This window comes from Malus sylvestris, chromosome 5 (genome assembly GCF_916048215.2).
Source record: "Malus sylvestris chromosome 5, drMalSylv7.2, whole genome shotgun sequence".
Classification (NCBI taxonomy): Eukaryota; Viridiplantae; Streptophyta; class Magnoliopsida; order Rosales; family Rosaceae; genus Malus; species Malus sylvestris.
Window position 1 is genome coordinate 31,329,795 of NC_062264.1, and position 24,260 is coordinate 31,354,054.

Below are 24,260 nucleotides of genomic sequence, written 5' to 3' on the forward strand. Positions count from 1 at the left end.
CTCAAACATACGACTTCCCAACTCGCAGTAGGTACACAACAGCCCTCTGATCCATCACTCTTTCTCTTTACACCCCGACGTTTCATTATAATATACCCCCTCCTTCCCTCTCTCTTCTATCTTTGGCATCCCAAACATTTCACTCCCATGACCTCCAACACCATGGGTGGCTTGTTCACCGGTTCTCACGCCCGCGACGAACTCCACGTTGTGCATGACACTGAAGAGGTACGCATGATGTATCTAGTTTATGTTTATGTTTTTATACCATATATGTTGTCTATGATATTTGAACTCCCCCTCAAGACTGAGTACCACTAAGACCAAATGGTCACATGCAATGTGTAACTTAGTTAAAATGTTGATTATTTGTTACAATTAGTGTTAATTAGTTAAATCATTAAAGTGCTAATTGGTATGCAGAACCGGCCTTCGACGAGGCAGTCAATGTCTTCAATAAAAGTGTGTAGGGTTTGTGGAGATGAGATTGGATACAAAGAAGGTGGGGAGTTGTTTGTGGCATGTCATGTGTGCGGCTTCCCGGTTTGCCGGCCTTGTTATGACTACGAAAGGAGTGAAGGCAACCAGTGTTGCCCTCAGTGCAACACTCGCTATAAGCGTCACAAAGGTGACATTTTTGATTAATTATCTGATCTCTTAATTAAATAGTGTTACATATGCATATGTTCTATGTAGATTAGGCCTTCAATTATGTGACGTGTTACGTTTTTTCAAATGTGTAGGTTGTCCTAGAGTTGCTGGAGACGAAGATGACTTCGATGCAGATGATTTTGATGATGAGTTTCAGATCAAGATTGATCACCATGATGACCCCGCAGAACAAAATCATGTTGTTGCTCGTTCGGTACTAACTTCGTCTAGTTTATTTGAGATTATAAGTTGTTCTTGATCTGACAAGTAGGTAGTAATCTGAAGACACTCAATTAGTCAAGTGATTGATAGTGGTGAGTTTTTGCATTGCAGGAAAATGGAGACCAAAATCAACAGCAATGGCATCGAAACGATCAACCTTTCTCTGTTGGAGGAAGTGGTGAGGATTTAAATTAATTACTACACGTAAAGGGAACTGTTTATTTTTCAGAATTGCATGTATTTGATTTATGGTATCTTTGGTTTCCGTAGTTGTTGGTAAGGATTTCGAAGGCGAGAAAGATGAATTGAGCAATGCAGAGTGGAAAGACAGAGTGGAGAAATGGAAAGTCAGGCAAGCAAAGAAAGGTTTGGTGAGCAAAGACGGCGAAAATGACGACCAAGGCTTGGAAGACGACTTCCTGTAAGTTGGATTGTGCTTAAACGGTTTACCAATTTTAGTTTTTCTCAAGTGATGCAACAGTGTTTCATTTATTCGAATCTTTTCGCAGTTTGGCTGAAGCCCGGCAACCACTGTGGCGAAAAGTGCCCATCTCATCAAGCAAAATCAGCCCTTATCGCATAGTCATTGTCTGCAGGCTTGTGATTCTGGCCTTTTTCTTCCATTTTCGCATCTTAACTCCGGCATATGATGCTTTTCCCTTGTGGATCATATCTGTGATTTGTGAGATATGGTTTGGATTTTCTTGGATACTTGATCAGTTCCCCAAATGGAATCCCATCAACCGTGAAACTTACTTAGACCGCCTGTCCATAAGGTTTGAGCGTGAGGGTGAACCTAACACATTATCCCCAGTTGATGTCTATGTGAGTACAGTGGACCCTCTCAAGGAGCCTCCAATCATTACAGCAAACACGGTTCTCTCGATCTTAGCTATTGACTACCCTGTTGACAAGATCTGCTGCTATGTCTCGGATGATGGCGCTTCAATGCTCCTTTTCGACGCACTATCTGAGACTGCAGAGTTTGCAAGAAGGTGGGTGCCCTTCTGCAAAAAACATACCATTGAGCCCAGGGCCCCTGAGTTCTATTTCTCTCAGAAGATCGATTACTTGAAGGACAAGGTACATCCGAACTTTGTAAAAGAGCGCAGAGCCATGAAGGTACGTGAAAACAAAAGAAATTAGTTTAAGGTACAGACACTTTGACAACAACCAAATTATGATTAAAAGCGTTTTTTTGTATGGCACGGCAGAGAGAGTATGAGGAATTTAAAGTGAGGATTAACGCATTGGTGTCGAAGGCTCAGAAAAAACCAGAAGAAGGTTGGGTGATGCAGGACGGCACTCCATGGCCTGGGAACAACACTCGTGATCACCCAGGAATGATCCAGGTTTAGCATTAATGCTATCCCTACCGAAGTTTTAATTGAGTTTTAGGCTTCATTAGTTTCTCAGAGATAAAGAGGTTAAAAGGTAAGCTGTTCGGTTGAGTAACTGTATACATGGTCCGTTGGAATTTTACTTGATTTGCAGGTTTATTTGGGAAGTGAAGGAGCACTAGATGTGGATGGTAAGGAACTACCGCGTCTTGTATATGTTTCGCGTGAGAAACGTCCTGGCTATCAACATCACAAGAAAGCTGGTGCCATGAACGCTTTGGTGAGCTAATGTTGATTTAAAATTTATGTTCTTAAACTGGAAGATAGATTCGTACATTCAGCAAGGTTTATAACTTGGAAATGTTGTATGTGTCAACAGGTTCGAGTTTCTGCAGTGCTTACTAATGCACCCTTCATGTTGAATCTGGATTGTGACCACTACATCAACAATAGTAAGGCTGTAAGAGAAGCTATGTGCTTCCTAATGGATCCACAGCTCGGAAAAAAGCTCTGCTATGTCCAATTCCCTCAAAGGTTCGATGGAATTGATCGTCACGATAGATATGCTAATCGAAATGTTGTGTTCTTTGATGTAAGTGTCACGTGATCTTTAAACTAACTCGATCTCTTGCAGTACAAAATTCTTGCCTCTAATATTACGCTCAATGTCTTGCACTATTTTTCGTTATAGATCAACATGAGAGGCCTAGATGGGATCCAAGGACCAGTATATGTTGGGACTGGATGTGTCTTCAACAGGCAAGCACTGTATGGCTATGATCCGCCAGTTTCTGAAAAGCGACCTAAAATGACATGTGACTGCTGGCCTTCATGGTGCTTCTGTGGCTGTTGTCGCGGTAAGAAGAAATCTAAGTCTAAGAAGCATGGGGTGAAAAGTCTTCTTGGGGGAATTTACTCCAAGAAGAAGAAAATGATGGGGAAGAACTACATGAGAAGGGGGAGTGGAACGATGTCTGATCTTGAAGAGATTGAAGAAGGGTTTGAAGGCTATGATGAGTTGGAGAAATCGTCACTCATGTCACAGAAAAATTTTGAGAAACGATTTGGACAATCTCCGGTTTTCATTGCTTCCACTCTCATGGAAAATGGTGGCCTTCCTGAAGGGACGAATAGTCAAACACTCGTTAAGGAGGCCATTCATGTGATAAGCATTGGCTATGAAGAAAAAACTGAATGGGGAAAAGAGGTGAGTAGCATTATGATGAACTTCTTCTATATACGAATGTTTAAGATTCTTACAATGGGTTTAACTATTTGATCACTAGGAAATATGCACTAACATAACTGGTTACAAACTTAAGAAAAAAAAGAAGGAACAGATGGACACTAGTTGCTAAACACGATGCATATTTGTAATTCGCTGTACATAAACCACGATGCAGCTCTATTTGTACATATTTGCCTGATGTTTTTGAATATGTTGGGCTTTGATTTGAACACCATAAAAACCAAAATGATGAATTGATTGGTTTGTTTTGCAGATTGGGTGGATTTATGGTTCTGTTACAGAAGATATTTTGACAGGCTTCAAAATGCATTGCAGAGGATGGAAGTCAGTGTATTGTATGCCAAAGAGGCCAGCTTTCAAGGGATCTGCTCCAATAAATTTGTCCGATCGGTTGCACCAAGTTCTGAGGTGGGCTCTTGGCTCTGTCGAGATCTTCCTCAGTCGTCATTGCCCTTTGTGGTACGCCTATGGAGGAAAACTAAAATGGCTGGAGAGGCTTGCTTATATCAACACCATTGTCTATCCTTTCACTTCCATTCCCTTACTTGCTTACTGCACTGTTCCAGCCATCTGTCTTTTGACCGGAAAATTCATCATCCCCACTGTAAGTACTTATCGTTTTGGAAGATAAGAACCGATTACAAACTTTTAAAAAGAAAATAGAACTGGTGGGACAATGATCCGTGTTTTATACTTTTTATACGGTCAATTCTACGTTTCATATCCTCTCAATTCTATTTTCAATCGTAGGATATGCCGAAGATTTTCATTTTCAATTCAATGCCAATTCATATTATCTAAAAATAATATCAAATTTTGTGCAGCTGAATAACTTTGCTAGCATATGGTTCATGGCACTTTTCCTCTCCATCATTGCAACCGGCATCTTAGAGCTCCGGTGGAGCAATGTGAGCATTGAGGACTGGTGGCGTAACGAGCAATTTTGGGTGATTGGTGGAGTCTCTGCACATCTTTTTGCCGTCTTTCAAGGCTTCCTCAAAGTCTTGTTCGGAGTTGACACTAACTTCACGGTTACATCAAAAGCGGCAGATGATGCTGAGTTTGGTGAACTCTACCTGTTCAAATGGACTACTCTTCTCATACCACCAACCACACTCATTATCTTAAACATGGTGGGAGTTGTAGCTGGAATTTCTGATGCCATTAACAATGGCTACGGCTCATGGGGTCCGTTGTTTGGCAAGCTATTTTTCTCCTTTTGGGTCATTGTTCATCTCTACCCTTTCCTCAAAGGTTTGATGGGAAGGCAAAACAGGACTCCTACCATTGTGGTTCTTTGGTCAGTTCTTCTTGCATCCATCTTCTCGTTGATTTGGGTGCGAATCGATCCCTTCTTGCCCAAGCAAACTGGACCAATCCTTAAACAATGCGGTGTGGAATGCTAGACCTGTTTCTAAAGAAAAAACTCGGGTTTAATTAGAGACTCACATTATGTGAGAGATACAAAATAGGGGATAAATCCATCGGTTATACGCTAGAATCCCCCATGCTTCTGGGATCTTTTGCCTTTTCCCCTTCATTGATTGTGTTTGTAGTTATGCAACTTTTGCTTGTTTCTCTTCAAATGTCTTCAAGTTTGCAAAGGGGGCGGTTTGTGTACACACACTATACATATATTCATTAACAGAGATTTTGACAGTAAGGTCCCCAACGCACTAGCGTTTTTCACTTTCTCCTTAAATTCGTTTGTTAAGATATGATTTTCGCATCTCCTTTTGTTAGAACCATTCTCTTAGGCATAAATATTTTATTTCTTCTGAACCGGCCCACTAGTCTTTCATTCGTAAGCCCAAGTAGGTAGGGTTTCCTATTTTTTGCCTGGTATAAAGTTACCTCTTTTGTTTCGAACTCTCTTATCACCTTTTCTTTTCAATGTCGGCACTATTTTCTGTTTAATTTACAAATCTCAATCTACCTAAGCTAATTGGACGGACCACCTCTTTCTTCTTTGTAAATCTCTCGTTTTTCTAACATTTAGATAAGGATAATCACGAGGCAGAAACAAAGGGGATGAGCGCAGAAAGAAAACGAGTTCATGCAAATCAATACTTTTTTTTCTAATTGAGACACGATTACAGAAAAATGGACAAATTATTTTATGGACTGATGTTTAAAATATTAATAACTATAAATACAATGAATTTGTAGCTCAAGTATTTAAAAACGTTTAATATGCTTGAATTGTATTGAAAAATTAGCTATAAAGTAAACCAAAAAATAAACAGAACCATTTTTACTTGAATATCAGAGTGCGCATACTACAATGAACGAACAAACGGATTACAAAACTAGAAATATTATTGATATCAAACACTACAAAATCGCCGAGACGGCTACATAAACTCCAAGAGGCTACATTGTGAATGACTTGTTCTAAAACTAAATTATAAGCTCTATTTATAGAGCAATAAACCTAAGAAACCCTAATGCATAAATGCCAAAAATACCCTACTACAAAATCAAATCAAATCTCTAATTAATTTCCTAAATAAACCTAATAAATTCCAACAATTTTTCCAAAAATAAAAAGAACCTTTGACTATCTGGGAATTTGGAAGTGTTTAATACGCAAAAGGACACTGAGTGCAACCGAAAAGTAGCCTATGATTTTTCGCCATATCTGTTTCCTATTCTTCTATTCTCTTGCCTGAACTTGAATCCCTTTCAGAATATGAGCAACCGAAAAGTAGCCTATGATTTTTCGCCAATGATTAAAGTATTCAATGATGGTTGAGTCGAGAGACTCCAAGCATCTTTTGGAAATTGCCATCACCCTACTTCAAAAAGCATCAATGCCTTCTCATTTCTGATTTCATGCTTGTGCCACTGCTTCATATCTAATTCATAGGATGCCTACACTTGTGCTTCACATGAAATCTTCTTTTGAGCTTGTGTTTAAGTCTTCACCCAAACTTGATCACTTGAGAGTCTTTGGTTTTGCTTGTTATCCATCCATGAGACCTTATAGGAGCAACAAATTAGATCCCAAAACCATAGTATGCATATTTTTGGGGTATGCTTCACAATACAAGGGTTATATTTGTTTTTCTCGAAGTACTAATAAACTCATTGTGTCTAAACATGTCATATTTGATGAACAAAGCTTTCCCAGTACAAAATTATCATCATCTTCTTCTTCTAGTGCTGCATCATTTGCTACACATGTATTTTCACATGTTGTGCATGACACGTTCCAATCTTGATGTCCAAGGGACAGCGGGATGGCCACGTGCTGCCTAACACTTGAGGGTGACACAAGCCATTGGATGTATGCATATGCTGAGAACATGTGAAACATGCATGTATATTTCGCACGAACTACACAAAGCAATATTCAAATACAAACTACTAAAGTAATAAATAATATTTAACTGCCAATAATGACAAATCTCAATCTACCTAAGCCAATTGGATGGACCACCTCTTTCTTCTTTGTAAATCTCTCGTTTTTCTAACATTTAGATAAGGATAATCACGAGGCAGAAACAAAGGGGATGAGGGCAAAAAGGAAACGAGTTCATGCAAATCAATACTTTTTTTTCTAATTGAGACACGATTACAGAAAAATGGACAAATTAATTATTTTATGGACTGATGTTTAAAATATTAATAACTATAAATACAATGAATTTGTAGCTCAAGTATTTAAAAACGTTTAATATGCTTGAACTGTATTAAAAAATTAGCTATAAAGTAAACCAAAAAATAAACAGAACCATTTTTACTTGAATATCAAAGTGCGCATACACAATGAACGAACAAATGGATTACAAAACTAGAAATATTAGTGATATCAAACACTACAAAATCGCCGAGACAACTACATAAACTCCAAGAGGCTACATTGTGAATGATTTGTTCTGCTTTATTTATAGAGCAATAAACCTAAGAAACCCTAATGCGTAAATGCCAAAAATACCCTACTACAAAATCAAATCAAATCTCTAATTAATTTCCTAAATAAACCTAATAAATTCCAACAATTTTTCCAAAAATAAAAAGAACCTTTGACTATCTGGGAATTTGGAAGTGTTTAATACGCAAAAGGACACTGAGTGCAAGCTGTTTGAAGGCTAAGTGTGACCTCCAACCAAAAAGTACAAAAACTTAAGGGTCTATTTGGTATCCTATTTAATTTTTTTTATCATTTCTCAAAACATTTCTTGAAAACAATTTTTTTAAGACTAAAAAAGTTTATTGGTTTGCGATTTAAAATTTTTAAATCTTACGACTTAAACTAGACAAAGAGATCTAAAAAAGGGGGTCACAAGAGAGGGAGAAAGAGGAGAGAGGAGAAAAGAAAGTAAGAGATGATTGAAAGAAAGAGAAAGAAGGGATAGGATCAGACGAGATATAGAAAAAGATGAGTGAGAGAAAGAACCCAGAGAATGAAGATAGCGAATTGGAGAAGAGACGAAAAAAAAAAAAAAGAGGAAAGAGAAAGAAGAAAAGAGAGAGAGAGATAGATTTGAAGTGGGAGGGGAGGAGGGAGAGAAAAGACACGAGTGAGTTTAAGTTTAAAAACTCACTTTTTATGTTTTTAGAGAATATACTATATTTTTTAGTTAGTCTTGAGTTCAGTTTTTTAAAATAGTCATATCAAACAAGTTTTTAAGGCCTAAAACTTGAACATTATTTTTGAGTTTAAAAAGTTGGATTCAAGTAGAGTACCAAACAGGCCCTAAAACTCTTATCCAGTTGGAAAAACGCGGTTTTGCAGAGAATGTTGAACTTAAGTCTATATTATATAGTACAACGCTTGTGTGTTCAATATTTGCCCGTACAAGTCTCCAACCCTTTCCGTTAAGAGAAAAACTCCAGTATATATCCCGGTTATATGTAAGAATTTCCCGTCACCTAGAAGCAACAGTCTTGTAGACCATAGACACAGTGCATTTACATACAAAATACAAACAACCTGAGAGATGGCTAGTTTCAATCCCTTCTATTTTTGATGCCCGGTTAGTTTGTTGATGGTTAATGCACTAAATGGTTCGGAGAGGTAAGGCAGTGTCCGAGCTGATAGCTCTTGTGCTACGTGACGCATTGTGGGTCGCAACTCCGAATGTGCACGAGCGCAGGCCAATGCTAAGGTGACCACAAACGCCACTGCCTCCGCCAATTCAGAAGTTGGAGGCTCTAGCCTCTGGTCTAACACATCTTTTAAAAGCAACTCTGCATCTCCCTTCAATGTTTTTGATGATTCGGATAAGGACTCGAGCATTTCCCCCGGGTGCCTTCCCATCACAATTTCTAGTGCCACCACTCCAAAGCTATACACATCGCTCTTATCTGTGACACGCATAGTAAATGCAAGCTCTACGCATCGAGAAAAAGAAAAATTAACCACCTTAAACATACCTTAGTCACTAAAAAAAAAAAGCCAAAAATGAACACATTATAATTTATGTTACCTGGTGCCATGTAGCCATAAGAACCAGCAACGTTGGTCCAATTGGTTGAATCCGATCTCAAGAGTTTTGCTAATTCAAGTAATTTGAATAATCCAGTTTCACATTAATAGAAGTAGATATAGTAGACATGAGAGCAACAATTGGTGATTGCAAAATATGTAATTGTGTAGCAGTTTACATTTTCGCAGATTTGTAGTAAGATAAGAACCAAGTCTTGAGAGATGCATAGAAGAAATCTAAGCACAAACACATTGCGAGCAAGAATCACAAAGAAGAAGAAGTCAAAAAACTGGATCAATCTTCAAGTTCATAGCAAAAACCCTAGAATTCACAAAGAATATGACTTTGTCCAAGCTTTGCCGGAATCGAAGATAGAAACCCTAAATTCAGATTAGAAGGATGCAGAAGCAGAAGGAAGTTTGAAGACGAATGCGTTAGCAACAATGGTGAGTGATACCATGTCAAGCTATGCACATATTGTATCAATGGTGATGAAGAATCAAGAACTAGAGAGAGAAAGTAGAGAGAGAGTGCTGAATATTCTTTGTATTATTGTTTTCTTAGTAGAGAAGTTATTATGTTGAGGATATAATAACATTCAATGGTTTAGATTAAGAATGATGTGGAGATTGTTAAATATTAAATGATTTGGATGATTTTGTGGATTATAACTAATAAGGAAAACACAAATTTAAATTAAATAGAATTATCTAATAAAATAAAATTGAAAAAATAATCAAAATTTGAACTGATAAAAAAAGAATGTAAAACCCATAGTGAAGAACACCCAAGAAAGGTAAGGAAACAGATCAATGTTCTCGCGCCTCACTACCTGTGATACTCTAATTCGATTGATACGAAATTTTGATGCACACTACAACGAATCAAGCTATCAGTCTCTTGAATTTTCTCAGAACAAAACCCTAAATTCTAAATCTTCAATCTTGACTCCTGGATTTCACTTTTTTATTTATTTTTTAATACGGTGCAACTGAATGGTTGATGAGTTTGTAGCTGCAGAAATCTCAAACATGCTTGACTCGACACGGTTTTCTATGGAGGTGGCAAAGTGATTGAGTTGAGTTTGTAGCTGCAAAAATCTCAAACATGTTTGACTCGACACGTTTTTCTATGGAGGTGGCAAAGTGATTGAGTTGCTAGCCTGGGATTAGGGTGCTTAACTCCAAACAAATTATTGTCAAAGCAAAACTCTTTCTGCCTGGTATCATGTTCTCTCTCTCTCTCTCTCTCTCTCTAATTAGGGTTCTTTGTTTGAAGGAAAGAAAAGGAAAGAAAGACTTTTCATCAAGAAGTTGTAGACCTCTTTAGCAGATATGGAAATGGAATTTCATGTTTTTTTTTAATTTTTAATTTTTTTTACACTAGATATTTCAAAGTTTGATTATTTCTTTTTCAATTTTATTATTATTTGATAATCTTTTTATTTAAATTAGTGTTTTCCTTATTAGTTTATAATCCACATAATCATCTAAGTCATTTAATTTTAAAAGCCTCCAAATCACTCTTAATCAAGACCTTGGATCTTATAAGATCTAAAGGCTACAAATGAATGTAAAAATATTTGTCAAAATCTGTCTCTTGATTCTATCCCTATATATATATGTAAAAATATTTGTCAAAATATTTGTCTATTGATCATATCCCTATTTATATGCAATCATTAACCACCAAATCTTAACTAACTCTCTAATATTTTGACAAGTGTCACAATCTAAACTTACATATTCCCAAGCTTATAATATCTCTAACACTAAAAAGCTTCATTTCTTTTCTTTACAACTCAGCAAGGAAACCTGGGCATTTTTCTTATTATTATGAAGAAGACACGATAAGAAGCTGCTATGGTTCTGTTCCTTTCTTTCAAATTCTTCCATTTTCTTTTACCTTTTTTTTTTTTTGGAATGAAAGGTACGATATTCATTAAGATGAGAAAAACTGTACAAAGTGAGGATATGATGCATATATGGGCATTAATAAAAACCTTGCCAAGGCTTTCACCTGGTTGAAAGGAAAAAAAGTGTCTCGCACAAACAAACTGAAGTTAATTATCCTCACATACCAAATCAAACAATACATTTAATGTGAAAAATCTTCAAATAGCGCATCCAAAGTTAACCCCGGAGGTTCATCAAGCCACACAATCTCCTGAGCACACCCCATTCCAGCATGTGCAAGTCTGTGAGCAACTTGATGTGCCTCCCTTTTGATATGGCAAGACTTCGTATTAGAAAAATCTATGATGAAAGATCGAATATCATTAATTATAGGACCTAGATCGGAGAGGTATCTTCTCCTTGGCCATTCATGGCTGCCACGGTGATGATTGAATCTCCTTCATGTAAGACTAAACTAGACTTTTAAAAATTAATTCACTAGCCAAAACACAATGATTAATCAACTAAATCACAACCCTTAAATTATGTATGTAATATAAGTGTAAGAACTGCAGCAAAATATAATAGTTTTCATGTGGCACTTTGAAGAGAGATTTTGTGCGCGTAATAAAAATTGTTCTCTTAATTTACAAAGATAATGAGTCTTATGTGTACTTTACACAAAATATTTCGATAATAATAGAAGACTTCAGAGGCGCATAGCGCCTGTGATAAAAAAGAAAGAAAAAAAAAGACTTCTAGCATTCCATGAAGCACGTGCATAGAGGCTAGTTAATAATAAATATGCAGAAGAACTCTGAAGTTGCCATGTAAAACCATAACGCTGAATGTTCAGTGGCATTATCGTTCACAGATACAGGTGAAGAGGAAGGCGTGGAGCAAGAAAGGCCTTAAGTGGATCTGCTTTTGTTAGGGCAAGACCCACCCTTTCACGCATATCCACCGGCTCATCACCGACTCTACTCATATCAAACCCCTGAAGCAAACGAGCCAGAAGCAACTGAACCACATGCAACCCTAGTGTCGCACCAGGGCAAGACCTTCTGCCCGAGCTAAACGGAATGTACTCAAAACCCTTGAAATAGTCCACGTCAGCATGGTCGGTCATGAACCTCTCAGGTTGAAACTCACAAGGGTTGGCCCACATGCTTGGGTCCCGGTGCAATTTCCATAAGTTGACCACTATACGGGTGCCTTTGGGGACATGATAGCCAGAGAGATGAGAATCCTCCGTGCCCTCGTGGACGGTGATTGGGACAGACGGGTACAAGCGTAGGGTTTCTTTGACAATGGCTTGGAGGTATTTGAGGTTCGGAAGGTCGGATTCTTGAACCCATCTGTCACTTCCTACGTTGATGTCCAATTCTTGTTGGGCAGATTTTAGGGCACTTGGGTTGTTGAGGAGTAAGGAAAGTGCCCATGTTAGTGCAACAGAAGTGCTTTGTGTGCCACCTATGATGAGAATCTGCCAATTAAGACACAATATTTAGAATTATATGATCTAATTAACAATTACTAGAAGATCTCCAGCCCAGCTGTTTTTTTTACATCGTGAACTGTTTTCTTTTTTGTTAACCAACTTGAACTGTTTGACAGAAATAATAAGCATTTTTCTAGTTCCAACCGGGGAGAATTTTTTTCATTGTGCGGTGAACAAGGCTTGGTATATTATGTGTCATAATACACAGTGTTGAATTTTTTTTTTTTAAGTATCAAACCACTTGTATTATAAAACTTCGTGCACGGGTCGTGTTCTTGACATACTGAAAATCCTCTCCCAACTAGGAGGCCAATCCAAGCTGCGTTGGCATTGCCCAATTTGCTGCCAAAATTCACATTCTCTTCTTGAGGTCATTTTCTTTTTCAATGATTCTATTCTTACTATCTATTTGTACCATAATTTCAAGGTGATGCTATCCACACACCGATTTTTACCTCTCACACACTCTTTTCAATTTCCGGACGTCGGATCAAATAAAATGAAGATCAATAGACAAAAATTAACAAGAACGTGAAAGGTAAAGATGAGTGTGGATAGCACTACCGTAATTTTATACCACCTTAGGTGGCAGCTGAGATGGACAACCACATCATTAAATAATTTGAATTTTTTTATTTATCTAAAAGAATTAAGAAAACCAAAAAGAACAAAATAAATTAGAAAGTCCTAAAACCTAGGTTTCACATTTTCTTTCTGTTGCTCTCCTCCCTCCTCATACTCCTATAGGCAGTCTCCCCACAACCATGGTGAAGATCTATAAGTTTTTTCTTCTACACTTTGGCTAAAAATTGAATAACATAGTGTTTGAAAAATTCTTCGGAAAGTCAACGAAAAAAAATAATGATAGATATGATTTCATAATGAAAGAAAGAATTCAATGGTAAACAATGGGAAAATTAATTTGTCCAAAAAAAAAAAACAATGGGAAAATTAATGATTGAAAGGGTTGTGGATAGTGGGTGGTGGCGGTGGAAGGAGGAGGAGGAAACCCTGAGATTGGGTTTCAGGTTTGCTAGATTTTATTTTTCTTTTTGGTTTTTTAAATTCTTTTACTTGAATAAAAAGTTCAAATTATTTTAAATGATGTGGCTATCTACTTCAGCTGTCATCAAGGCGGGATAAAATTTTCATTATTCCCGAAATACACCACATTCTCACTATATAACTGGAGATAAGTTTTAATTTTCAGGTTGTTAATTTTTTATCACAAGTATCTCATCACTTATATTGTGATACGTGGTATACCATCTTATGTTCTAGGCATACTGGAAAATCTCTTCTTGAGTGATATAAAATTATGATAAAAATAGATAATAAGAATATCATTACCTTTTATTTTTTTTAATTATTTATGGGCCCACTTGCAATTGAGATATTTCACATGCTGCCTTTAAAAATAATAAATAATATTTTACATTTGGAGTAGGAGATTTACAAAAATGTCAAATTAAAATGTTTGTTTGGTTATTTATAAAATTAGGTGGGTTAGAATTTAATAATAAAATAATTAATAAATGAAGAAAAATACAAAAATATGTGGGATTAACATTAAAATAAAAAAATTCGACGTTGCCTTCAAATTTGGCAACAAAGTAAAGAATGTCATTCTATATGAGATTTTGGCATCTCCTTTGGGACCAAAAAAATCATATTTTCCTTATAAAAAACAGTTCATGTAAGATTTTTAACATATCAATTGAAGATGCTCTAAGTCAAATGATCATTTATAACGGCATGTGCGGCAAAAATTTAAAATTGGTCTATTGAGTTTTAACGGCAGGCTGGCAATTCGCCACGAAAACGGTTAGCGAAAATACCCAAATAATCTAAGCAGTGTGACTTTAATGGTTAATTAACAATTTAATATCTCAAGTAATAGAAAATATTTAAATAGTTAGGTCCTTTTTGAAAGTAACCTCCAATCTCAAGGGAGTATGTTATAATTAATTGTAGATTCGATCAAAAATCAACTCGTATTATACATAAAAATTCGATAGCGATCCATCATAGACATATTTATGACCATATCAAGAACTTGCATTGTGTTAAGCGGAAATCCGAATTTTTTTAATGTATAGGGTACTTTGAAGCAGGGGCGGAGCCACTTGTCATTAGGGTGGTCATTTGACCCTTGTGACATTTTAATGATTTTCATTAAAATACTATTATTATTATAATTTATTAATAATCTGTTATATTCGTATATATTGATCCTCTCGTGACCACTAAACAATTTAACCCCTTATTTGTTAGTTGACCAAAGAGTCCCAATATGGTAGAGTTTATCAGTTACCTTTTTATCTTCTTTTATTATTTACTACATTTATATGCTCATACAGATAAAGCGTATCATTCCTAATATTTAGAAAATTAAGGAATTACACAAACTGAAAAGGTAATCAATCAATTAGCATTAAATTTTAAACTTTTCCTCCATCAACAAGAAACTTTTAAACTTCTCCTAGTCAGAGAATGAGCCATCTTCAACTCCAAGACAACAAGCCTTCACCAGTTCATTTTTGGAATTTTTTTTAACCAACAAATCAATTAGGTAATTCTTAACTCCTAGTTTACAATTTTTTTTGTGATTTTTTTTGTTTATATATCGAGAAAGATTTCTTCGATAATATTGACAATGATGTGATTATGAGAAGATTTCAGACTATGAAAATTCGTCGAGGACAATTGTAATTTTAGTAGAATATTTATGAGTTTTTCTTATTATCTTTTACTCTTATAGTTATTTAAAGTTGACCCTCCTTCAAATTTTTTCCTGCTACGCCACTGCTTTGAAGCATGCTAGAAAATTACGTGAAAATAGTTGTGTACGTGTAACTCTAGGTAGGTGTTCTTAAACATGTCTCAAGTCTATATAATACCGCGTAGTGTCCTTATATATATGTAATATAAATTCCAAATTTAGAGTAAACTTACAAGTGATGTTGCTTTGATAACATTATCACAGCTATGCCCAGAAATGACAGCCTCCTCTCCAAAGTTGGATATCATCGCATCTATCAAGTCACTTTCGACCCTGCTGCTATTGATTTTATTACCGATCTTGTCTCCTTGCTGAGAACGATGTTCATCAACCCAGCTGCTAAGCACAGAGTCAAGCTCCTTAAATGTGCGTTTCATGAAACTCACAGGCCCAAACAAGCTGTCCAGCCATTCAAAATATGGCATAGCATCCGACCAAACAAAATTGCCAAGGAGATGCATAGCCTCCTGCATAGCCTTTTCGAAACGCCAAGCCTCACTGCCTTTCTCGTTGTATTCGCTATCTGAAAATCTCTTCCCGGCAATCAGCCTCACGCTAATGTTAAACGTCAAGTGCTCTACTAACTCGCTCAAATGCACCACTACAGTAGGTGAAGTGGGGGGCGATGTGGTGAGCCCTGACGACCCTACCACATCGAACAATTTTTTTATGAATGAGTCGACTTCTTCGGCTCGCACGTGACTATGCATTTCAACTTTTTGGGCTGAGAGATACTCCTGAGTAGCCAACTTCCGGATGTCGCGCCAGTAGGGTCCGTAGGGGGCTAGGGCAAAAATAGCGTTGTTGTAACCCAAGTGTTTGCCGGCTGCTGTACTCGGTCGTGTGGAGAAAGCAATATCGTTTTTTGTGAAGCGTTCTTTTACTTGTTCCCAAGCGCTAAGCACCACCATTACTTGGCGCGGACCAAGCTTAAGTGAGTAGATCGGACCGAATTTATCGGCCATGGCGCCAAGAATTAGGGCAACTGGATCTTTGCCATGTAGGAGATGAAGGTGACCTATGAAAGGCCATGCTCCTGGAGGTTGAGGGACTTTGGTCAACGATCTGGTCTCTGTCTTTGTGTTGTTGATGATATTCTTCTTCTTGTTTTGCTTAGTGTATGCTGCGATTATTCTCAATGCACAACAGAGAACCAGAAGCAAAGCTAATATGGTGTTAATAATTTTGTGGAATGGAGAAATGAAATCATCCATGGTTGGAGATATATGAAATGTGCGTAGGATGATCACATCATAGATTTCGTATGTATATTTATAGGTTTTAAGGGGCTCCGGGTATGCTGTCCTGAAAATGGTGTCTCATTCGTGTCTCCTTCTTTATTTATTTGACATGTGTATCATCACTTAACTCTAACCTAACTCTGTTAACTTTTACTAAACTGTAAAATTAAAGGCACCATAGCTGATGAAACCTTTCAGCATCCTAAGAAACCCTTCAGCATCCTCCCCCAATCTCCGCAGCCACCAAACCCAACCTCTCCACCATGCACTTCGGCCACGAGATGGATCGATTAGATTAGATATTCTCAATCTATCACCGCAGCCACCAACCCCAACCCTTCAGCATCCTCCCCAAATCGATCGATAAGATATTCTCAAATTTCAAATTTCACACACTGTTTGCTGGTTGTGACGAGATGGATCGATCACATACCGACCAATTAGATATCCCAAATTTCAAACTTCGAACTTCTCACATGTTGACGAGAGTACGGAAACTTGAAAAGAGAGAAGGGAAAGGAAAGGAAGCTTTGCCGCTGTGAGGAGTAGCATCGGCGGCGATGGGGTGGTGTCACTGGTGTGGTTGCAGTGGTCGGCGACGATAGGTTGTGTGGTTGTAGTGGTCATCGCAATGGGAATATGTAGTTGCAGTGGATAGTTATCGAATGGGTTTTTGTTTTTCTTTAATTTTTAATTTTTCAATTAGTTTATAAAAAATTAACAGTGTTAACATTGGTGTTAAATTAATACACAAATGTCAAAAAATTAAGAACGACACATAAATGAGACATCACGGGACAGCAGATCCCTGGCCGTTCTAAGGTGGCTTTATTTGAAAGGAAAACTAATGAAAAGAACTTGAAAACTTTGAATTTTAACGATAAGGATAAAATAAAGGGTAAAGTGATTAGTACCAGTTTGACTTTTTAGTGTAAAAATATGGTTTTTCATTAAAGTGAACAGTATCACGGTTTTTCGTTAAAACTCCCTTATTTGAATCCATGTTAATTTCGGGGTAATGCTAGAGAGATTAAATTTATAGACAAAATTTGCAAACTAGATGATGTGTCACCAATAAAAATGAGCACATTTATCAACGTTTAACTAATAACTCAATTATCAACTTTTAATATCATTAGTTTACAAAATTTTATCTACAAATTTGATCTTCCTAGCATTACCATAATTTTAAACTTTACAAACCAATATTTTGATTATTTCAATCGGATCCACTTGCCGGTCGCTCAGTCATTGTTTTGCTTAAGTGCTCTTTGTGAAAGGATAATATTTGAGTGCTCACATTTTGATTTGTCCAATGATATTATAACACATATTTTATATACTCACTTTCTGTTTTGGCCTAATAAAAAAATGCAATGTGTTTCTTATTTTTTAAAGCCCAAGAAAAATTAATAACATGCCAATTATTTTTCAAAACAATAGAACATGTATTAAAGTATCATTGGACAAAATCAAAGGGCGAGTACTTACTAGTGAATACCCAAGTATTATTCTTTTTATATGGTGCTTTATGGCAACAATCTAGAGCAATCATGTCTATGCACTCTGATGAAGGTTCGATTCCAACCAATTTTTCTTTCCTCTAACAACCAACTATGTAACTTATTAACGTTATCGCTCTACTAAAAAATGATTAAGTAATTTTTCATTTTTCAGGAAAGAGAGTTAAAAAGAGAAAACAAGGGGCCAATGAGGATACAGATACAAAAGAGTGGAGGATGAATGGTGGAAGAAATGTATAAAAAAATGTAACAAGGATAATATTTGAGTGCTCACATTTTGATTTGTCCAATGATATTATAACACATATTTTATATACTCACTTTCTGTTTTGGCCTAATAAAAAAATGCAATGTGTTTCTTATTTTTTAAAGCCCAAGAAAAATTAATAACATGCCCATTATTTTTCAAAACAATAGAACATGTATTAAAGTATCATTGGACAAAATCAAAGGGCAAGTACTTACTAGTGAATACCCAAGTATTATTCTTTTTATATGGTGCTTTATGGCAACAATCTAGAGCAATCATGTCTATGCACTCTGATGAAGGTTCGATTCCAACCAATTTTTATTTCCTCTAACAACCAACTATGTAACTTATTAACGTTATCGCTCTACTAAAAAATGATCAAGTAATTTTTCATTTTTCAGGAAAGAGAGATAAAAAGAGAAAACAAGGGGCCAATGAGGATACAGATACAAAAGAGTGGAGGATGAATGGTGGAAGAAATGTATAAAAAAATGTAACAAGAATGTACACAAAATGAAAACTAAAAACTGATAATTAAAAGCTATATTTTAAGTTAGATTCACTTTCTAGTTATTATTTTCTTCTTTATTTCTTCCCTGCTGCTTCTCTTTTTTCCTCCTCATATACTTGCTTGTTACTCCATGACTCAAGTTGCCCACTTTCGTCAACTCCGATACTAACATCGTTAACTTTGCTTATGTAGCAGAGATAATTTTGCATATCTATTCATTCAAAATGGTATAATGATCATGTGTGTTTATGTGAAGTAAAAATGGAATTTGCAAATTTCCCCAATTCCCAAATATGGTAGTTTCTTCCCCCCATTATTTCTGTTCACATCGGCGACAATAACTTCTTCTTTTATTTTATTTTATTTTATTTTTAACAAATGCTAAAGAGACTTTTTTAAAAGTGAAATTCTTCGTCGAATATTTGCCATCTCATATTTTTTGCATAAATCTTAACACAAAAATAGACTTTAAACTGTAAGATAACAGAAAACATCACTTTAAAAGAGTCTCTTTAACATTTTTTATTTTTATTTTTTCAGTTACAAGGGCAATAATTTCTTGATCATGAAGTTGTTGCCGCCACATTATGAAGTGGGGTATATACTGTCCATGGATGCAAATTTAGGTGGAGGGAGATTGTCTATTCTCCTGTTTGGATGCATTTCCTATTCATTTTTATTTATATGGTCACGATTAAGTCATGTCAACATTTTATATTCTTATTGTTTTTTATCTTATTATCTTTATAAAAAAATCAATATAAAATATTAACGTGGCTTAATCGTGACGGCACAAAATATGAGAGAATGAAAAAAACACCCAATCAGAAGGGCAGACAATCTGCCTTCAATTTAGGTATCAATAACATCATTCAACTGCAATTTTGCATCTCCCTCAGTTATGCATCCGTTTTGCATGGACTTGGATTCTCTGCCCTCCCATTTCAGTGCCCTCCTGTTTTGTGTGGTCACGGTTAATTCATGCTAACATTTTATATTGTTTTTTATAAAAATAATAAGACAAAAAAGAATAGTAATATAAAATATTGACGTGGTTTAACCGTGACCACACAAACAAGAGAACACGGAGAGGACACCGAATTGGGAGGGCAGAGAATCCAAATCCGTTTTGCATCTCCCTCCATTAATAGGGTGCAATAAATTCTGTACGAGGGTGGACCAACTTTAGTACTTGCCAACGGAAAAGGATCTTGGCCAGATTTTTTTTTATGGGGATCCTAGAAATTTTGTAATCGTGATCGTTCATTGTAAATCGTACGGTCAGTTTTCGTATGTATTATTTATATTTAATTTTAAATTTTAAAATAATTTCTGACTACACGATGAACGATCACGATCACAAAATACTCAATAAAGAATAGGGCGAGGATCGTTTTCCCTTGCCAACAAAAAGCTAATACGGTGTCAATCATTTGGTGGATTGGAGAATTATGTGTAGGATAGTATCATATAGTTGATTTTGCATGTGCATGTATAGGAATTAGGGGTGCCTTCCCTTGGGAGTGGTCCAAGACTCCAAGTTAGGTTTAATCTCCCTATGTAATTAATGTTATGGGACTCATACTATACATTTTCTAATGTAATTAGAAATATGAAACATTTTCCTTCATTAAATATTTTAAAAATATCATATGAATTTATATACCATTACCAATTTATCATATGAACTAACATTTTAAACGATTTATCTTATCAACTTTTCTAAATCATTAATTTGTTATCTTATCCTAACAATGTTAAGTTTTCTAGCCAAAATACTTGCACATGACTTATGTTCAGAGTTATTTTTGACATTTGACCTTATTTTCATTTCATTTCATTGTTTGCTATGAACAATAACTTAGTAAAAACAACGTATTGCCATTGTTTTAGATGACAATTATACTTCAAGAACATGTTTGTTTTCACTATCTCTGATGTGAATTCGTATTTAATTTATTATCCATATATATAGGTGATTAATTAAATAGTGTGATAACCTTATTTGTTATCGTTACACAAGTACATAAAAATATCTCTAAAAGAAGAAAACACGAGAAAGTTATGTATTATTTAAAGAGAATTTTAACGAAAAGATTTCAGTACTGTTCACTTTAACGAAAAACCACATTTTAACACTAAAAAGTCAATCCTGATACTATTCACTTTACCTTTTATTTTGTCCTTATCATTAAAACTCAAAGTTTTCAAGCCATTTTCATTAGTTTTCTTTTATTTAAATGGACCGTACTATGGCCACAACTGTCTAAGCTCATTTCTCTGCATTATTGACTTAAGACATGAACCAGACTGAGAGAGACAGTTGTGACAACTGCGTCCATTGATATTTTTAGGCATCCCTTATAATCTGAGGATAGTGCTAGGCAGAATAATTTTTATTTATTAAATTTGCAAATCATATGATATGTCATCAATGGAAAATGTGGAACTTTCATGAAAAAGGCTTGGGCTAAGCAATGGCGGATGCATTGAGGGGTAGGAGGTCAGCTGACCCCTGAACTTCGGTGAATGTCCACGGATGCCTTGGGTGCTGCCTTTTTGAAGATTAGAATTGGCTTCATACATGCCCTCCAACTGTTTGATAAAATGTCTGAAAGAAAAGTGAATTAAATGATAATCTTAATGAATAACAAAGCATCATCATTCTTGGACAAATATATTAATGGGATGCAATGATATCAAACATTGTTAGTGTGTTCAAGATAAGTGCGTTTCTTTCTTAAGCATTCATATGGGAGTAGCCTGGAACATGTTAGTTACCCTCGCAAACGAGGCATTAACAGGTGTCCAGTATGCATTTCCAAATGACTTCAGGCCTACCAAGAATGATGAAATAGCAATATGCATGTTATTTCTGGTAAAAAAAATTGCGCTGTGCGCGCTATTCTTACTTAGCCCCTTAATATTATTTCCTAGATCCACCAATAAGGCTAAGTTTATTTTAACCAAAAATCATGCTATAACTTTATTTAATGAAAAATAATTAAATTTTAATAAAAATAACAAAAAAACTTAAAATTGAATGAAAATGAGACAATTAAAAAATAGTGCCTAGTTTCATAAATCATGCTATAACTTTATTTAAAGAAAAAGAATTATAGTTTCATAAAAATGACAAAAAAAAAAACTTAAAATTTAATGAAAATGAGACAATTAAAAAATAGTGCCTAGTTTCATAAATCATGCTATTCTTACTTACCCCTTTACTATTATTTCCTAGATCTACCAGTACTATACTATTTATTGGTCCAATTTCATAAATAGTGCCTAATTTTTTGTCCACTTTCATAAATAGTGTCTAGTTATTGGTCATGTTTCATAAATAGTGCCTAGTTATTTCATAAATAATGTCTATTTTTTTGTCCGGTTTCATAAATAATGTCTAGTTATTGGCCCACTTTCATAAATAATGTCTAGTTCTTGGTCATGTTTCATAAATATTGTCAAGTTCTAACTCTAGTTTCATAAATAGTTTCCACCTATTGGTTTAGTTTTGGAAATAATGCTTAATTTTTGTTTTCATTTCATAAATAGTGTATACTTATTGGTCTAGTTTCATAAATAGTGTCCATTTATTGGTCTAGTTTCATGAATAGTGTCTACTTATTGGTCAAGTTTTATAAATAGAGTTTAATTCTTGGTTCAGTTTCATAAAGTTTGAAACTTAGACTCTTTTTGGTCCTGTAAAAGCACCCATTGCGCTGAAAACGATGAACCCATAAATGACAATTTAGATCAAAATCTTGAGAAGATTATGTTCTCAGTAATTATATTTAAAAATTTATTTTTAATTACTAAATTAAAATTTCCTAACATATTTTTACGTACCTACAATAATAAATGTAGCTCTCAATCCAATTTCTTGAGCTTGGGTGTCATCTTGGAGAAATTTTTCCTTGTGCCTGTAACATAAATGGTATACCACATCTTAGTATGTAAATGGTGGAAAATTTTATTTTTTATGTTATTAATTTTTTAACACAAGAATCTCACGACCTGTATAGAGACACGTGATGTATCATCCCGTGTTGCGGGCACATTAAAAAAAATTCTTGTCATCATGACTATTATTGAGAAACAACACCACAAAAATCAAACTGGAGAATGTAATTCAATTTAAAGTTTTTTTCTTATTCTAAGAAAAAAAATCTATTAAATGTGAGAAAAAAGTGGAGCGTGGAAAAGGGGGTTTGGGAGGGGGGAACGCGCCTAGCACAAGTTGGGTTTTTTATGTCTTTTTTTTTTAAATTCTTTTGTCCTTATCATGAAATTAAGTTAGTGGATGATTTTTTATTAAAATGTAAAGATTTGAAGCTCTGTTCATTAGTTTTCTTTAGAAAATAAGCATGTTAATCAATACCTAATTCAATCATCAAAAACCACGTCATATGGTTTACAAAATGCATAAGAAAGGCTTCCTTATACTCCATATTTGTTTCCTATTCTTCTATTCTCTTGCCTGAACTTGAATCCCTTTCAGAATATGAGCAACCGAAAAGTAGCCTATGATTTTTCGCCAATGATTAAAGTATTCAATGATGGTTGAGTCGAGAGACTCCAAGCATCTTTTGGAAATTGCCATCACCCTACTTCAAAAAGCATCAATGCCTTCTCATTTCTGATTTCATGCTTGTGCCACTGCTTCATATCTAATTCATAGGATGCCTACACTTGTGCTTCACATGAAATCTTCTTTTGAGCTTGTGTTTAAGTCTTCACCCAAACTTGATCACTTGAGAGTCTTTGGTTGTGCTTGTTATCCATCCATGAGACCTTATAGGAGCAACAAATTAGATCCCAAAACCATAGAATGCATATTTTTGGGGTATGCTTCACAATACAAGGGTTATATTTGTTTTTCTCGAAGTACTAATAAACTCATTGTGTCTAAACATGTCATATTTGATGAACAAAGCTTTCCCAGTACAAAATTATCATCATCTTCTTCTTCTAGTGCTGCATCATTTGCTACACATGTATTTTCACATGTTGTGCATGACACGTTCCAATCTTGATGTCCAAGGGACAGCGGGATGGCCACGTGCTGCCTAACACTTGAGGGTGACACAAGCCATTGGATGTATGCATATGCTGAGAACATGTGAAACATGCATGTATATTTCGCACGAACTACACAAAGCAATATTCAAATACAAACTACTAAAGTAATAAATAATATTTAACTGCCAATAATGACAAATCTCAATCTACCTAAGCCAATTGGATGGACCACCTCTTTCTTCTTTGTAAATCTCTCGTTTTTCTAACATTTAGATAAGGATAATCACGAGGCAGAAACAAAGGGGATGAGGGCAAAAAGGAAACGAGTTCATGCAAATCAATACTTTTTTTCTAATTGAGACACGATTACAGAAAAATGGACAAATTAATTATTTTATGGACTGATGTTTAAAATATTAATAACTATAAATACAATGAATTTGTAGCTCAAGTATTTAAAAACGTTTAATATGCTTGAACTGTATTAAAAAATTAGCTATAAAGTAAACCAGAAAATAAACAGAACCATTTTTACTTGAATATCAAAGTGCGCATACACAATGAACGAACAAATGGATTACAAAACTAGAAATATTAGTGATATCAAACACTACAAAATCGCCGAGACAACTACATAA

At 35.4% G+C, this 24,260-nt stretch overlaps 3 protein-coding genes across 4 annotated transcripts; 1 reads left to right on the top strand and 2 right to left on the bottom strand.

Annotated features, from left to right (window-relative positions):
- The first annotated feature begins 80 nt into the window (after positions 1-80).
- Positions 81-5,125, top strand: LOC126623316 (cellulose synthase A catalytic subunit 4 [UDP-forming]-like). Of its 2 annotated transcripts, XM_050292166.1 has the most exons (13): positions 81-228; positions 424-628; positions 744-865; positions 985-1,051; positions 1,144-1,294; positions 1,383-1,995; positions 2,088-2,225; positions 2,368-2,493; positions 2,593-2,624; positions 2,691-2,805; positions 2,905-3,420; positions 3,716-4,066; positions 4,287-5,125. In XM_050292166.1, the coding sequence occupies exons 1-13, from the start codon at positions 148-150 to the stop codon at positions 4,866-4,868; spliced, it is 3,099 nt and encodes a 1,032-aa protein (XP_050148123.1). In that variant the 5' UTR covers positions 81-147; the 3' UTR covers positions 4,869-5,125. The 2 variants fall into 2 exon arrangements, with proteins under 2 accessions (XP_050148123.1, XP_050148122.1); XM_050292165.1 differs by having other exon boundaries at positions 2,593-2,805.
- Positions 5,126-8,337: 3,212 nt separating this feature from the next.
- Positions 8,338-8,946, bottom strand: LOC126623318 (MDIS1-interacting receptor like kinase 2-like). The gene is made up of 2 exons (XM_050292168.1): positions 8,898-8,946; positions 8,338-8,802 (listed from the first exon to the last, which is right to left on the bottom strand). Exons 1-2 carry the CDS (start codon positions 8,905-8,907, stop codon positions 8,429-8,431), a joined length of 384 nt encoding a protein of 127 aa, XP_050148125.1. The 5' UTR covers positions 8,908-8,946; the 3' UTR covers positions 8,338-8,428.
- Positions 8,947-11,417: 2,471 nt separating this feature from the next.
- LOC126623317 (dimethylnonatriene synthase-like) lies at positions 11,418-16,364 on the bottom strand. The gene is made up of 2 exons (XM_050292167.1): positions 15,249-16,364; positions 11,418-12,278 (listed from the first exon to the last, which is right to left on the bottom strand). The coding sequence occupies exons 1-2, from the start codon at positions 16,287-16,289 to the stop codon at positions 11,661-11,663; spliced, it is 1,659 nt and encodes a 552-aa protein (XP_050148124.1). The 5' UTR covers positions 16,290-16,364; the 3' UTR covers positions 11,418-11,660.
- Positions 16,365-24,260: the final 7,896 nt, after the last annotated feature.